We start from the raw sequence: 15,892 nt of genomic DNA, 5'->3' as shown, positions 1-15,892 counted from the left end.
CTATCTGTTGGGGTTTTTTTCCTGTAACTTTAAGTAAAAGTTAACAGTTCTTTTAGGACCATCAACCAGATTTTAAGTTTCTTTTTAGATTTTACTTCATTGCTGTGTTTAAAAACTGAAAATTATTTTTCTTCTATATATGAGTTAAAGATGTTACAGTCCAGTCTCGTGTATTAAAACTCGAGCACATATATGAAGCCGTGCAATTACTGATTTCTCCTCCATTTTTTAGAATTATTAAAATAGTACAGGAATTTAATTATTTTTAAAACATGCACATCAGCTGGGTTTTTTGTTTACCCCTCAAATATATTCAGTGCATATGATGGTAGGACAAGTTTCTTCCCATGTGATTTGACAGTAACCCAGGGCTTTCAACACTGCCTGTTAGAAAGTGGGTCTGTGTTAATGATCATGTTCAGGAAATCGTCGCCTGTCACCAAAGACAGCATGAAAGTGTGCAAGTGTAATGTGTTGTGGATAATAATTGGAAAATTGGATTTCTGGATTGTAAAAATATGTGTCCGAAAAACATGGAACCTGGACTGTAACCAGGAAATCAATCATCTAATGGCTTCTGGCTACAAATGTCTTCAGACGAACCAGTATCAATGATCCCCTGGCTCCTGGTATCAGACCTTAATGCGCTCATTTCTTTTGTTAAGATTTGAAAAATTCTAACCATGTCCCTCTAAGATTTCCAAACCTGAATTCCTGAATGCAAATACTAGTAAGCAGAATAAGGCAATTCACATGGGATTGTTAGCAGGCATGGAAGTGGGTTTTGTTTATGTGCACAGTTGTTGGCCATGCAAGGGTATGCGCCTCCAGAATAAGATATGAACTATGCGTGTCAAGTTTTTCATTTCTTAAGCAATTGAACCCTGAAACCCTAACAGCGTCTTTTCCCCTTATGCTGTGTGCCTGTGCAAAGGTGTGGAAAATGTAAATCAAAATTCCTCTCTAGAGATTAGAAATTTGAATGTATCCTGCACTGTCCTAAAGTGGAAAATAAATGAAACAAAACTGAGTGACAGAAGCTGACCAAATACAGAACAGAACATGACGACTAAAACACCTGTTTGTCATTTAGGATTATCTGGATGAAACAGAAGAAGATATTCATGACATAGTGGCCTCTCGTTATTCAAGGAAACATGGACATTTGACAAGTGGATTATCAACAGTAAGATCTTGAGTAGAAAACATATGCTTTTTTCTTCCACAAAAGTCCATTGTTCCTCCAAAAAGAAGTTTAACTTCATACCACTTAGCAGCAGATCATCTTTCATCCTGCATTTGAGAAACTTCCTTTAATGTTTATATAGTTTTTCTATTATATTTTTAATGCTGTTCAAAGGTAAAATCTTGTTCTCTGCAGCATATGGAGAGAGAAAACCATTTTGCATACTCATCAGCAGATTTCTTCACATGTTCAGGTTACTACCAAGCTGACATGTGGAGAAGGCAAACCATAGGTGTTTGCAGTACATGACTGCTCAGCTTTGCAGAGAAACACTTAATCTTAATTTACTTGAATGAAGAGAACAAGGCTGTGGTGGGATCTTCAGTTTCAAACCACTTTCTGAGTGTTCAGGTTCTTGGGACACAAATACTCATCTGTGTGTTTGCATACACACCACTTGTGTGTCATACCACTTCTGTTCATCTTCCAACCCAGCTTCTCCCTTCTCCATGACATGATTGTTATGCCACCCACATCCGAAATGTATTTCTCTTTACAGCGAAGAGGGAGATACTTGGGGATTTTGGCTGGTGACAACTTTTCTACCTTCTGCAATAACTGTAGTCTTTTTCTGTTATATCCTTTTGTTTCGAGTCTACTGTAAACTGTAAATCAGATGTTTGAGTCTTGTGGTAGTCTAACTGTTGCAACTTAATTTTGATTTTAAAAGGATAGCTGCCTTTTCAGGTTGTAACAGGTGCTTGAGATGCAACAAAATTGGTATAATAAACCTTACAAAGTTCCTTATGCGTCTGTTATTCACTGGGAAAGAAAATGGCTGATAAAAGTAGTCTTTAACATGTCTAGTTTATGACTACCTGCTGTGTACCTCATTTTTGGGATCTGATACTTAGGATGTGGGCAACTGATAGCACCTTCAGAAAAGTCACGGAGCCCTCTCTGGCCACAATTCTTCGTGACTTGTGCCTAAGAATAGCTCTGGTCATCATATAGAGTACTAGAAAACTGCAACAAACTCCAGGTAGAAGATGAGAGAGTTGAAGAGGATGAAGAGAGATGAGTCTGTATGCTAAAAGGGAGGAGAAAATTTGGTCCATGACAGTAACCAACGAACTGTCCTTTCTAGACTGCATTCCCATTAATCCCCATGCAAGCAGTGCCCAGGGAATGCCCACTTAAGTTCTTGATCCCAAAGAGATGGACTTGGCTGAATCCAAGCTTGGCTTACCTGGGGAGGATAAAGGGCTGAGAAAATTGTCATCAGAGCATTTTGATACCTTAGATCTGGCCATGTCCAGACCCTTTTCCCTTCTAATTTGCATAGTTCACAGAAACAGACACAACAGAGACGTGTGGCACTTCACATCAAATCAGACTTGAGCAAATGTAGCCTGTTGATGCTGCTCTAATTAGACCCACTTACCCGAGGTTGACTCTGACTCATTGTCTCCAATGCTTGCTGGTGCCTTAGATTTTACAGACAGAATTACTTTTATTTCCTCTGAATATTGATATGAGGCTTGCAGATGCTTAAGTGCTTTCTCTGTTTAGGGCGCTAATTGAGGAACTGCATTTAGAGAGCCTTCCCTCTGTGTGCTGTAGGCAACATTCTGTCTGTGCATTGGGTTTTGTCCTTTGCCGTAGCATTCCCTTTGACCTTTTTCTTAAGCAGAGCGCAGCTTTTCCACTGCTGTAAGTTTGAGATAATCTCACATCTCAATGCTCTCGTTTGTCTGTATTCACCATGACATAATTTTTAATGTCACTGCAATGCTACGTTAATGGCGAAGTTGCAAATGGCAAGCTGCTTCTCCTTGCAAGAACAGGTCAATTTTATGGGTTCTTTTTTTATTCCCCTTAAGTGTGTGTTACTAGTTACTAACATTTGTCCTCTGTCTTATTTTTGCCTTTACTCTGCTTGTTGTAAGCCTTTGAGCTTTCTGCACTGTACAGGTTTTTTTTCATATATTTCTATGTCAGATGACTGTACTATTAAGTCACGTTGAAATAATGTTGTTAATGAATGGTAGACTCTAACTGCATGTTTTTTTCTTTGTTTTTTCTTTTTCCAAATATGAGAATTTAAAGTACAGTATGGATACTCTGAAAATGAGCATTTGAGGTAAAGGAAGAAATATCTCAAAGGGTAGATATACTTGAAATCTACAAAATGGAAATGGAAAGTGACATTGAACAGGAACTGTATGTCAGCATTAGGGCATTTTTCTTTGTGTTTTCCCAAAGCCAGTACATGAACTGTGTATTTAGTTTTCCCTGCATCCTTCACTGATGCCTCTCCTAAACATGTTAACGTGGTGTTGTTGAGACCCATCGCATCAGTAAGACTGAATTGTTTCCGTGCCTTACTGCAGCAATAAGATATGATGCAAGCCAAATATAATTCTTGGCTACTAAAATGAGGCTTCTCTTACTCAATGTGTGGTGGTTGTTTGCTACTTATGAAACTGGAAAATGAGTAGATTTCTTAAGGACATTAAATTTAGTGAATGTGATGTGAACAGAGTCTGTGGGGAAAAAAACCAAGTATATCAAATACTTCTCCTAAAGTGGTGTTATTTTGTTTGTGGCTTGTAAGCAATTCAGAAATTGTGTTTGCATAAATTCTAGGGTCAGAGGTCACCTATTTGTTTAGGACTTTCTGTTGGCTTTTTTTCCCCAATCATTTATCCCTCACTGCCCACTTACCTAAAGATGAAAGAAAAGAGTGTTTGGATTCAGTAGAGAAAAACTTGTCCACCTCCTCATGTTGGTATAACCTTGCTGGTTTTCTGAAGTGGGCACACAAATTGTTACTTCCCTGTTACAGGAATAATTTAGCCATTTAGTAGCACGTACTGGGACTTTTAAGTTCACTAACAATGTCCAAGGATACCCATTTTCACGTATGCTAGAGGTGGAAATGCATAAATGGTAAAGGCTGGAACTTAACTTGAGGCATGTTAGGAATAGGAGGAAATACGATACATTTGTTGGTGTGTTTTGCTAATTCTCCAGAAATTTTAACCAGTCTTGTTCATGGAAGTTCAGCCAATAGTACAAAGGAATAAAAAGACAAGCATTTTTCTTTTTTTTTTTTTTTAAATGAAAGATAACGAAGGCCAGCAGAAATACAAAATACAGCCTTTTTGCCATTTATTATTCCTACATGATGTATAAAATTAGCTTTATGGATAATGATTTCTTGTTTTGTTTTTTCACGTCTGTTGTTGTTTACCATATTAACACAGGCCTCCAGCTTTCTCTGCTGCAAAGCCCTTAGGCAACGTGCTCAGAAAGCTGAGTTTTGCCACAGACCAATTCTTTTTTTGTGGCTTTTCCCCTTGACTCTACTCTTCCTTCCTCCCTGCAGCTGATAAGGAAGAGGAGGTGGATCAAGATGTAGTTTCCCTTGAGGTCATTGGTGCGATTTCCAGATACTGCTCTAGCAAGCAGAGGGGGGGAATATGTTTCCCCAAATATTCTATTACTGTATTTTTTTTTTCCCCAGAGTGTGACATGTTTAAACATTTGTGTACGTTTTTATCTATTCTTACAAACTCCACAGAGAAACTGCATTTTCTTACAGAGGCACCGATCCTGCAAATATATGAATGCTTAGCTTCTGACTAGCTTCAGTGAGGACTGACTTCATGCAGATGTAAATGAGGACAAACCCAAATACAATCCAATACAAATCCAAATGTGCTGAGCTGGTGTTCTGAAATGTAATTTGTTAATTGTAATACAGCAGATATTTCTATTTAATTACCTTGAGCCATGCGTCCTTCGGTACATGAAGTATATGGAAAGCACAGCATTTCTCTAGTTTGGCGACACCTTTTCCTTTCTTTCTTGCTGTGGCTTTGCAATACAAACTTCTTTTACCTGTCTGTATAGGTGAAGATTTATCACTGCACTTAATCTCTCTTATTGCAGCTATCTAATGCTCTTTTCTCTTGATCTTTTGCACTGCCTTCTTTAAAGAGCTCCCCAGAAGGCTCTGACAGAAAATGGATGTATTTAAATGTGCCTGAAACAGACGGTGATACTGTGAGTTCTCCTGAATCCTCTGCTTAGCTTACTTTTAAGGTTTCTCTCTCTTTTCTCCCTTTTTGTTGAAGACTACTTGTGTGTCTTGCAAGGTTTCTATGTGTTAGGATTTAGATGGTTATATATGTTTCTGAGCAATCTCGTTCCATGACTCAAAAGAAAGCATGCACCAGATTTCTTGGATGCCTCTGGTTCTGGCATTGTGCATATTGCTCTGGTTTTCTTTAAAAATATTTAGTTCTTTCCTAATTGTAACCTTGTGGAAGAGGAAATCCTCATAGCAATGCTCTGCATGGTATGAGTGAAAAAAGAGATTGAGAGGTGATATATTACGTTGCAGTGGAAAACTTTGTGGGATTATTGCTAAACATTTTTGGCTTTAGGAAAATTGCAGAAATGGTGGGTAATGAATTTGGCTCATTCTTTTAGAGTTGCTAATCAGAGGCGAGCGTCACTTTAAACAAACACGGATTTATACCATCTCCATTATGGGAAGCATGCTTAAAATTTTTTTTAATGGCTCTGTCAGCAGTTGTCTTATGAGACTCAGTAAAAATTAGGTGGACAGCTGAGCCAGAGGGGTGATTTTTTTCTGCTTGGAACTTACGTGAGCTTATAATTTATGTAGCCTGTCTGCTCTTCAGTTCATGCATGAATTAAATGGTGGTAATTTAGATTTAGTCATGTTTATAAATAGGTTTGAGTCCTGCATGGAAAAACATCAACTGTCTAGACATTTAAGCCATTATTAACTATAGTTCTTATTCCCTTTTATGTGAAATTGTGGTATTTCTGTTCTATGATATATCTGTTTTCATTAGGAAGTCCTAAGAAGTGTGACAATATTGCGAGGCTGTAGCTGTATGACAAAAAGCAGACTCTGGAAAAGAGTAAATTGTTTAAACCTCTAAGTCTTTTTTCTCTGCCCCTCCAGACTAGCATTAACAGCATGCTGAGTGTATATAGTGAAACTGGTGACTATGGCAACGTGAAGGTCAGTGGTGAAATCCTTCTCAACATCAACTACAGCTACAAAACGGGTGCCCTCAACATCCTGGTGAAAAGTTGCAGAAATCTGGCCGTTGCAGATGAGAAGAAGCAAAGGACCCATCCGTAAGCACAGAGAAGAATTTCCTTTTAGGCTCTACTAGGGGTGTCCACCACGTCACACGCTGTAGTCAGTGACGTAGCCTGGGGTTGTGATATGAGCCTGAAAACTCATAGGATCCAGTTGCTACCAGCCAGCATTCTGATGGTGGTTACAGTGCGAATGGAAGTTCAGCATAGATCAGTGAAGGCCTAATGTTCTATTAGCAAGGATACTCTGAAGAGCGCAGTCTTTCTGGGCAAGATTCAAACATTTATCAAACAAAAAGATGCAGAAATAGGAGCTGTGTAGAAGAGGGAAAAGACACTGGGAATCACAGTTTTCAAGGAGTTTTTCTATTTCAGAGCTGCTTGATGATGGTTGAGTTTCGACTCCCCATTTTCAAGATGTTTATTAGGGCAATGTGTGCCTGTTCTTGGAAACAATAGGACTACTTAGATTATCAACCTGTTTGATACTAAAAGGCAAAAAAATCTGAAGGAATAGGGAGGCAGAATTGATTTCTTACTTCTAGAATCAAAACTAAAGTATATAAGAGGGGTGATGTTTTGGAAGGAGGGATAGAGATAACTTTGGTTTCACACATCCATAGGTTCATTTTGTAAGGACCATGTTTTCTGAGCTTCTCATTATAATTTTCAGTATAATATGTAAATTTTCTCGTAAAGAAGTAGTAGTTAGTGTCTCTAATCATGTGTAATCCTATCATATGTAAGGTATGAAGTTTTTCTTTCTCTTGTATTTTCAGTATATGTGTTGTCCTATGTAACCAGTCAGTAATTGTATACTTCAAAAGGGAAAGCTTTCTGCATTTCTGACAATAAGTAAATTAATTTAGCTCTGCCTTTTCTTATTCTGATCCTACCTGACTAACATTGCTATGTTTGTAGGTAAAGACTATACCTTTCCAAGTTTCACATAGTCTCTGTTACATGTATACATTGTTTAGACTGCAAAAATTAATTTCCTCTTATGTGTTGCTGATGCAGCAATGTCAGATCCTTGCTCAAACTGGTCATTTTTATTCCTTGCTAATAATTTACTACTTGATCTGCAGCTATGTCAAAGCATACCTTCTACCTGATAAATCCCGCCAAAGTAAACGCAAGACCAAAATTAAAAGTAACAGCACCAATCCAGAATTTAATGAAACGCTGAAGGTGAGAACACTGTCTCTCTCTCTCAGGCTGTGATGAATGTTCTGTTTGTGCTCACAGGCATTTTCTATATGTGTTCCAGTATGGGGATTAGAATTTGGAAGAGATGCCTCAAAAGGGAAGGTATTTAAGCAAACCCACCTCATAGTAATTACTCATAGTAATCCTCTGAGTTTTAATTTCTGCCTTTCAGCATTGAGGAAGTGTTTTTCTTTGGTTCTCCCCTTTACAGGTAAAACTTCCATTAGTTTCCATAGATCTCTTTCAAAACTGCTGATGTTCCCGCCTAACCTGAGCTCAGAGTTGTTAGAAGCACCTTAGAGACTTTGTATGCCCTAAGTTAGCAACTGATGCTGAAGTAGAGCTAGCTTAAAACTTCCCGTCTAATTGATTTTGAAGAGAAAATAAACTTTTGCAGTAAGTTCTGAATTTCTCTGGAGGCTTTAATTTATTTTTAAAGCAGAACTGACTTTAATAGGGGAATGCCAACAATGGCTTCACTCCCCGCTTTCCTAAAAAGCTGTGGAGAAGTTCATTTTCTGTTGCAAAAGCCGATGACAGATTACTCCCTTGAAGACTAGCAGAGCACAACGCCCAGGCTCTTTCCTTCCTTACCTTTTACCCACGTCCACTACAGAGGCTGAACTGTTCTGAGCTCCTCACAAGCTGCTTGTTCACCTCCTTGGCTCTGTGGTGCAGGTGGGAATGGCAGAGTTTCTGCCCAGCTCACTGCCGGTCTGGCACTTGGAGCGCAAGGCTCCTGGTGATTCCCCTCCCTGTCAGTTGATGAGAGTTATCCCAGCTGGTTGTCGTGAGGCCAGAAACTCTTTTTATTTTCTCCTGAATTTTTTTTTTTTTTTTTTGGTAATTTCAGTGATGGTTTAAATAAATTTCTTATAATAGACGCTTATAGATGTTCCCTGGCTAGTATACTTGGCTTAACCTGGCTACAAAACCATTTTGCAGACTTACACACGCTTGGTCTGGCCAGACTGCTTGCCAAGGGAGAGTCTCTTGTATAGCCTCGTTTTTAAATGGTTTATAGTAAAGTTAAGACTTGCCTGAACTGGAAAAAAAAAAAAAAAGTGTTAGACTCTATTTAGCAAGGAACATAGCTCTAAACATGTTTGGTAGTAGGGAACTCAGGATAGGATGTAGCAGCTTGCTAAAAATGCAAATTGTAACAAAGAGGGCTGGCTTGAATTGTGGGTATGTAAGCAAGAATAATTAAATCTGTCTGTATCTTCCCTCTTTGAATTTTATTCCATTGTTGCTAAACATGATCCCTCTCACAGTGGAACTGTTGGCATTTAGGATTAAGCACTGTAGGCATACCTATACATGAATAGCCTACTTGTGTGGCTCACCAGCTGACCTGACTGTTTCAGCTTTTGGAGAATATGTGTCTGTGTCCAGACGTTGTTCCTGATGCAAAAGAGAAGACATCTGGGTCTCCTCAGCTAACACTAGGAGAAGGGAGAATTTCAGGGAATTAATGGGCCTTTTGCTAAAAGCAGAGTGTGCAGAGCTAGAATTCCAGATGTTTATAATTTTCTGTGTATTTGCTAGAATGTGATGTTTCTTCAGAGGAGTTTTTTAATAGCTTTCAAAACCAACATTGGTTACTAAGACTGATACGCTTGGTGCATGCTTTGCAGATGCAGTTTTACTTGTTTGCAGAACAATTTTTCAGAAGTTACAAAGATACAATTGAAAAGGAGAGGACACTTTCTAGAAAGCAGTGTACAGCAGACTCTCTTTAGGGATGAAAGAACCAGTGGGGTTTCTCCTTACGAACTAAACTTTGATGTTGATCTGCTTCTTTTACGTAAACATATAAGGAACTAAGAGGATCAGAATTTGAAGCATCATAATTTACTTTATAGTCCTAAATACCCAGTAAATAATGCAGAAAAAACACAGTTACGATAGGAACATTAATTACTGTTGGATGCAGAGTTAGATTTAACATTAACACCATGAGCTTTCTGGCTCGATCAATCTTGTTTGCAAAGAAAACAAATCTCTTTTTCATGCTTCGTTTGTTAGCTGCTGTGGGCTTTGTGAAATTGAGCTAGAGCTATAAAAGGCTTCGTGGAAACTATTCTTTCTGCTTATTCTGAGAGTTTCTTTTTCTCTTTTTCTGTGGGTAGTATGTCATCAGTCACACACAGCTAGAAACCAGGACCCTGCAGCTTTCTGTCTGGCACTATGACAGATTCGGACGCAACAGCTTTCTTGGGGAGGTGGAAATTCCACTCGATTCCTGGAACTTTGAAAATCAGGGCGACGAGTGGTTTGTGCTCCAGCCCAAGGTAAGGGTTTCACAGCAGTGAAAGTGCTGCAAAGCAAATTTAGCAAGGCTTAATTATTTTTCCTTTGGCATGTGTTTATAATACGGGACTTGATGAGTGTCTGATATGGCAACAAAAATAATATCTTTGTTCTTTATTCAGTCAAAACATACCGATTTTAAAGTCTTCATGAAAACTTTACACATGATTGGCTATGTAAAAACAAACAATAAAAATACCTTTTAAATAAACTGTAAGTTCATCTTGTAATAAACTGCAGTGGAGAAATGACCTAGTAAATAAATTATTTTTATAAAATAGCATATAAACCAAAGGACTTTTCTACCACTCCCCCCTACCCAACTCTTAACAGTTTATTAATAAAAAAGATCTTTTCTTGTTTCAGTTCAAAGTGCTTGGTGCTTTTCAGCTGTGACAAAATGACTTCTTAATCCCTCAGTCACCTTATTCGCTAGGAAGGAACAAGATAAGGCTTCTCAGCAGGCAAATCAATTTGTCTATGAAACAGGACTTGCATTGTACTTAGCTAAGGCTAGGATGAATTCTGTCCCTAGGGCACCCCCTCCTTTGGCAAAGGTGTTTACTTTTGGAAGAGACTCAAAGAGCTGTTGTAAGCTAGAGGATTAAAGGCTTCTGCCTTGGTTGCTCCTGCAGCAGCCAGAATCCCCAGGAATGCCGGTGGTTTAGATCGCCGTTTCAGAAAGTGTATTTTCCTGGTTGCAGAAAAATCCAAGGTTGTGCTGCAAGTGATGTGGAGATTGACTCAGATGACTTGTTTGCTCTGTGTTATTATATTTAAGGTAATAGCGTTACATTTGGGGTTTCAGGAGGGTGTGTTTGATTTGTGCCTTTCTCTCAGGTGGGAGGTGGATCTGATTGCTGTGTAATTAATTTCTAGGTATAGCCCCTTGTGAGGCTTACATCTAAACTGCCACAAATTTGTATTTTAGTAAATAATTTGCCAGAAGATACATAAGGAAATTGGTCTCTTTGAACGCTTACACACCTCACGCTTCATAAGTGGCAAGGAAGATCATTCCCAGTTTCCCAGTTCAGCCTTGTTAATAAGGGTGACCACCAGCTCTTCCTTCGTGGTCCAGACCAGGCGACACCAGGAAGAGGAAGTGGCTAGCGATGGCAAACATGTTTGTCAGCACTGTGTCCAGGCCAGGATTATGCCATCCTCCTTACAAGCTTGCTTCATTTAAGTTACTTTTGTTGGGTCTGTTCTTGAAGTAGAAGAAATCTCTACTGCATCTCTGTCATAGCCCTGGCTGGTGTCAGGTGTTGCTCTTATTTAGTACCCACCAGTCTACAACAGTAAGATACACATCTGGTACTTGTTTTGCTTGCAGTTTGTATGCAGTGTTGGTCTGAAATTGAGCTTCTTACGTGCAGTTGTCTCTTTGTCATCTCATTTCAATCTTTCGGGATTTGTGTGTGTTTGGGTGGTTTCTTGTAATCCTAACAGAAAAAAAAAAAAGGAAAAAAAAAAAGAAAAAAGACAATCTTGAAGCTCTCCTGCTCAGGAAGAAAAATAATGAGGCACTAAGCATTTCAGCTATTCCAGCAGGAAGGTGTTGTCTGATTATTTCCAAACCCATCAAAAGGATTTTTAAATGAGTTCTTTCTTAGCAAAGAAAGCAAACCCAGAATTGGTCTTGTCTGCCTCCTAAGTTGTTATAAATAATGTTTCTAAACTTAAAACACTGCTAAGGTTTTTGATCAGCAAAGATAGCATTTTTTGAAATATAAATTATTGCATTTTGAATTTTTAAAAAAGCACAGGTTAATACACATGCAAATTACATGCTGTTCTCCCATATGAACTGCCTGATAGAGACAGGAATTGCAGTGAAACATTTCACAGGTTTTATTACAGTGCTTTATTTGATCTATCATGAATCATTTAGCTGCTTTAGTGAAAAGACTTTAAGACCTGTTTCTTCTGCGAGCATTGAATATCTGGTTTCAAGAGGAGTGTGGTTAAGTCAGAAGAAGAAGAGAAAATAGTTCTGTGGTTAAAGAGGGGGCAGCATCTAGAGCCATGTTATATGTGGGTTTGGGGGGGGAGGTTGACAAATTGTTCCTGACGTAAGAACTTACACCATCGCTTGTCCACCAGCAGAACAGAAAAAAATAATCCTTGCTGCCTTTATGGGAAACTTGATCCCAAACTTGCATAGTTTAGACCATAAGTGAGCTGCTGACTGGCAGGATTTAGATGTGCAAATTATTCCACAGCCACTTACTGCGCGTTTTCTTTTGTCCTCTGTTGTAGCAACTGGCATCAGACACTGGTGGAGACAGGACCGTTTTTCTCAGAGTCAGTGCAGATATGCCTGTGTTGCTGTAAAGTCCTTCAAAGTCGCAAAAGGGTCGTGTTGTTATCACTAAAATTGCTTTGTTCCCTGTCCCATCCTTGCGTACAGACGTAGCCCCACTGAACCCGGCTAGTGCCTTAGCCTGGAGTCTGTGACACGAAGGCAGTGCTGACTCTGTGTATCACCGTATGTATTTCTGGTGGGGATTTTTTGATTCTGTTTTCTCTTGATAATAGCATTTTGACCTTCGTGGGGAGTCAGGAAGCAAGCTCATCTTGCAAATGCGTCCCGGAGAAATACTGTCACAGATCAGGCATTCGTCGATAAGCAGTTCTTTACAGGCTTGTGTGGTGCCTTGGTGTGTGTCTCGCAGCACTCGAGGCTCCTCTCTTTTTATACACGTGCTTTGTCCCCCTTAAGAGATCAGGAAGATTTACTTATTTTTGCCCAAATCCGAGCACTGAGGCATGTACAGAAATGTGAGCATCTGAGTAGTCCCACATCCATTAGTGGACATCATTGAGCAAGGTCAGTGTATGCCTGAGTTTTTCATAGATCTGATCTCTAATGTAAATGTACGAGACTTTTTTCACTGCACTCTATTTTCATAGAGGTCAGTTTGAACTGTCATAATAACACGTTCTCTCTATGTTGCCTTTATTGTTCTTAAATGTAGTTTCCAACTACTTACAGTGTGAATGGAAGTTCAGCATAGATCAGTGAAGGCCTAATGTTCTATTAGCAAGCACACTCTGAAGAGCGCAGTCTTTCTGGGCAAGATTCAAACATTTATCAAACAAAAAGATGCAGAAATAGGAGCTGTGTAGAAGAGGAAAAGGACACTGGGAATCACAGTTTTCAAGAAGTTTTTCTATTTCAGAGCTGCACGCTGCTCTCTTCCCTCGCCTTCGTTCCCCACACCTCTATTCCAAGAGTGACTCAGCAATGACTCCTCTAAAATACGTGAAACCAATTACGGTTTAAAATCCTGATTGGGGGAAATAAGGGCTGAACGTCAGCTTAAATTGGCTATGGTTTATGTGTCCAGAAATAAGTTTGAGGTTTTTTTCTGTTTATTTGCTTCACTTACTCATACCAGATATTTCCCTCCTTTGTATGTTCACTGAACAGTGTCTAATGCCGGGTGGCTTTATTCTTCTAAGAGCCTGCATTCCCTAGCTCATAACGTTTTCTAAAATGTGATTGCATTCAATCTGGAATGTCTAATTATCTGAAAGTGGGCTGGTATGTCTTGATATGTTTCAAACGCTGTATTGGTACAACAAAATTAAAATCAAAAGGAGAAGGCGAATGATTAACCTTACACCAATTACCAAAGGTAATAGTAACCTTAGCTGGATTTCTGATTTGTTTGTTTGTTTCTTTTCAGGTGGAGATTGCGACAGATGTTGGGCTTCAATATAAAGGAGAACTGACAGTTGTTTTACGTTACATTCCCCCAGACAGAAACCTAATGCTTCCTCTAGGGCAGTTTCAAGGTAAAACAAACATTAAGGGCAGCATATGATAACATCCCTCTGAGTATTAAAAATCCTCACCTAGGGTGAAGTAATGATATTAGTGAAGATTGAAATCATACTTAAATATGCTAGTTGTCTTTATCTGTGGAAATTTTGAGCAGTGAGTATGTTTCTCCTGCTCTGTCCTCTTCTCTTACATTGAACTTAAGGAGAGAGAAGGGAAGAGGAGTGTGCAGTCAAGTGTTGATGCATGGCTGTGACCTAATTAAAAAAGAATTCAGACATTAGATAACGTGATTGAGGGCAGCCACATAGAAATAAATTGTCTACATCGTAGTCTGTGAGTTCTTTGTTCAGCTAGTTGTACACAGCGTAGAGCTGGTCAAAATAATAGATTTCACTTAGTTCTTCATGCTTAATTGTCCTGAAGCTTACCTATCTCCTCATTTTCACTCTTTTTTTTCACATTGCTTTACTTCTGATCAGTTTTACTGTATTACTGCTTTAATTCAGTCCTGTAAAATATTATTTGAATTATTTAGGGTAAGCCATTATATTCATCAGCAATGAACAGGGGAAAATAGTCCCTAACTCTTTGCATGGCAGTAGCCTGAGGAACAGCAATCGTCTGAAGTGAAAGCAATCACTGGGTAGCACCTGAGTGTACATGAATATAGCAGACACAGCTGTATCACTGTCTTAGTGACAGTATTGCTTGTTAGCACTAGGATTTGATAGATACATGAGACTTCTTTCTTCTCCTTTTTCTTTCTTTTTTTGACAGATGACATTCCCTCTGCTAGCAGTAATTCCAAGGTTTTCTCTCTTACAAGCTAACTGTTGTCTGAAAAGTCCAGATACACACTATCTGCATTTTTTTAAATTAGAACATTTTAACATCGCTCCTGATCTTTTTTTCTGATGTTTTCAGCCCAAATTGGTGTGTACGATCCCTGCTGATAAGCCTCTTCGAATCTGCAGCAGTAGCAAGTGCACGTGTCCTCGTGCTGCTGTTCAAAAGCAGTAGTGTGTCAGTGAGCACCGGGTCCCATGTCGTGGTCTCTGAGGAGAAATGCATCCTCACACGTGGCATGCGTTCAGTGTGTTTCTGCGTTTTAAGCTTTGGGACAGAGGTTTTGTACCTTGCTTGTGGTGTAGGGCTGCCTTAACATCAGTGGTGGAAGTGGATTCTGAAAAGAGGGTAGGATTTCCAGGACATGCAGTTCTTTGTGCTCAGCATAGTAATTCACAAATACTTATATTGGGACAGGTTTTGAGACAGGGCACCCTGTTGTGTCCAGAGAGGCCTAGCTAGTTACATGCTCAAGTTCTTTATCATATATGCAGTGATTTTTCTGCCCCTGCCTTATTAGTTTTTCTACCTATACAGAATCAGACTCTCCTCATAATGAATACTTTAATCCCATTGCAGTAAGCGATTAGAAAAAATCTAGCCAAGACAATTTACATTTCCAAATCAGTCTTGCAGTGTATATATCATTTTTGATGATGATGTTGCAACTCTGTTCTATGTATAGGAAAGAAGAGCTTTAAAAAAGGAAAAAAGAGAGACTCTCACATGCCATCTGGAGGTATATTAGAAGTCCTCATCAAAGAAGCAAAGAATTTAACAGCGGTGAAATCAGGAGGCACATCTGACACTTTTGTGAAAGGGTCCGTGGTTTTTTCTCTCCATTTTTCTAATGGCTGCACTGAATCATATTTTGGCTGAGCCTTTTTTTTTTCCCAGTATATCTGTATATGTGTGTATGGAGTGTTGGTCCTGAAAAGCAACTGGCACCTTGAAATGGTATGCTGAAGAGACGGATGCTGTGGAATAAGGGCAGAGAGGTGTAAGTTGTCCCAGTGGTTAAATACAATTGTATTTAAATACCACTCAGTCAAGAAACTGAACCATTCATAAGTAAGTATCCAGTGTGCTAATGTGCATGCTGCTACAGAATATAACATTTGGTAAAAGAAAACACTTCCACTGAGTCGGCAGAGAGAAGTAGGTGAATATTCATCACTCCTGGAGGCAAGAAATTGTAAATTAGGGCTTTCACACTGGAGATGATACCTGATCTGATGGTGACGTTTACATTTTCAGGAAATTGAAACAGTACATATCTTTTACTAAAAGGAATAGCCAGACTACGTCCTGAATAAGAAACTTGTTTTCAGGAAGATACAAGTCTGTTTGGATTATTTTAAAACTGCAAATGGCACCTATAAAAGCTGGCATGCTCC

At 39.0% G+C, this 15,892-nt stretch overlaps 1 protein-coding gene across 4 annotated transcripts in view; it reads left to right on the top strand.

Moving 5' to 3' along the window:
• Positions 1–15,892, top strand: part of SYTL5 (synaptotagmin like 5) — a 100,703-nt gene that overhangs the window by 78,057 nt on the left and 6,754 nt on the right. For 2 of the 4 annotated variants that reach the window (XM_054813720.1, XM_054813718.1), the window contains exons 10-16: positions 1,094–1,186; positions 5,192–5,257; positions 6,192–6,370; positions 7,423–7,525; positions 9,676–9,837; positions 13,552–13,660; positions 15,181–15,316. In XM_054813720.1, coding sequence (XP_054669695.1) covers positions 1,094–1,186; positions 5,192–5,257; positions 6,192–6,370; positions 7,423–7,525; positions 9,676–9,837; positions 13,552–13,660; positions 15,181–15,316 — 848 coding nt within the window. The remainder of the gene's footprint in view (positions 1–1,093; positions 1,187–5,191; positions 5,258–6,191; positions 6,371–7,422; positions 7,526–9,675; positions 9,838–13,551; positions 13,661–15,180; positions 15,317–15,892) is intronic. The other 2 variants (XM_054813721.1, XM_054813722.1) reach the window with 2 other exon arrangements.

The sequence above is a fragment of the Grus americana genome, chromosome 1 (genome assembly GCF_028858705.1).
Source record: "Grus americana isolate bGruAme1 chromosome 1, bGruAme1.mat, whole genome shotgun sequence".
In the NCBI taxonomy this organism is placed as follows: Eukaryota; Metazoa; Chordata; class Aves; order Gruiformes; family Gruidae; genus Grus; species Grus americana.
This window is presented reverse-complemented; position numbering and strand designations above follow the sequence as displayed.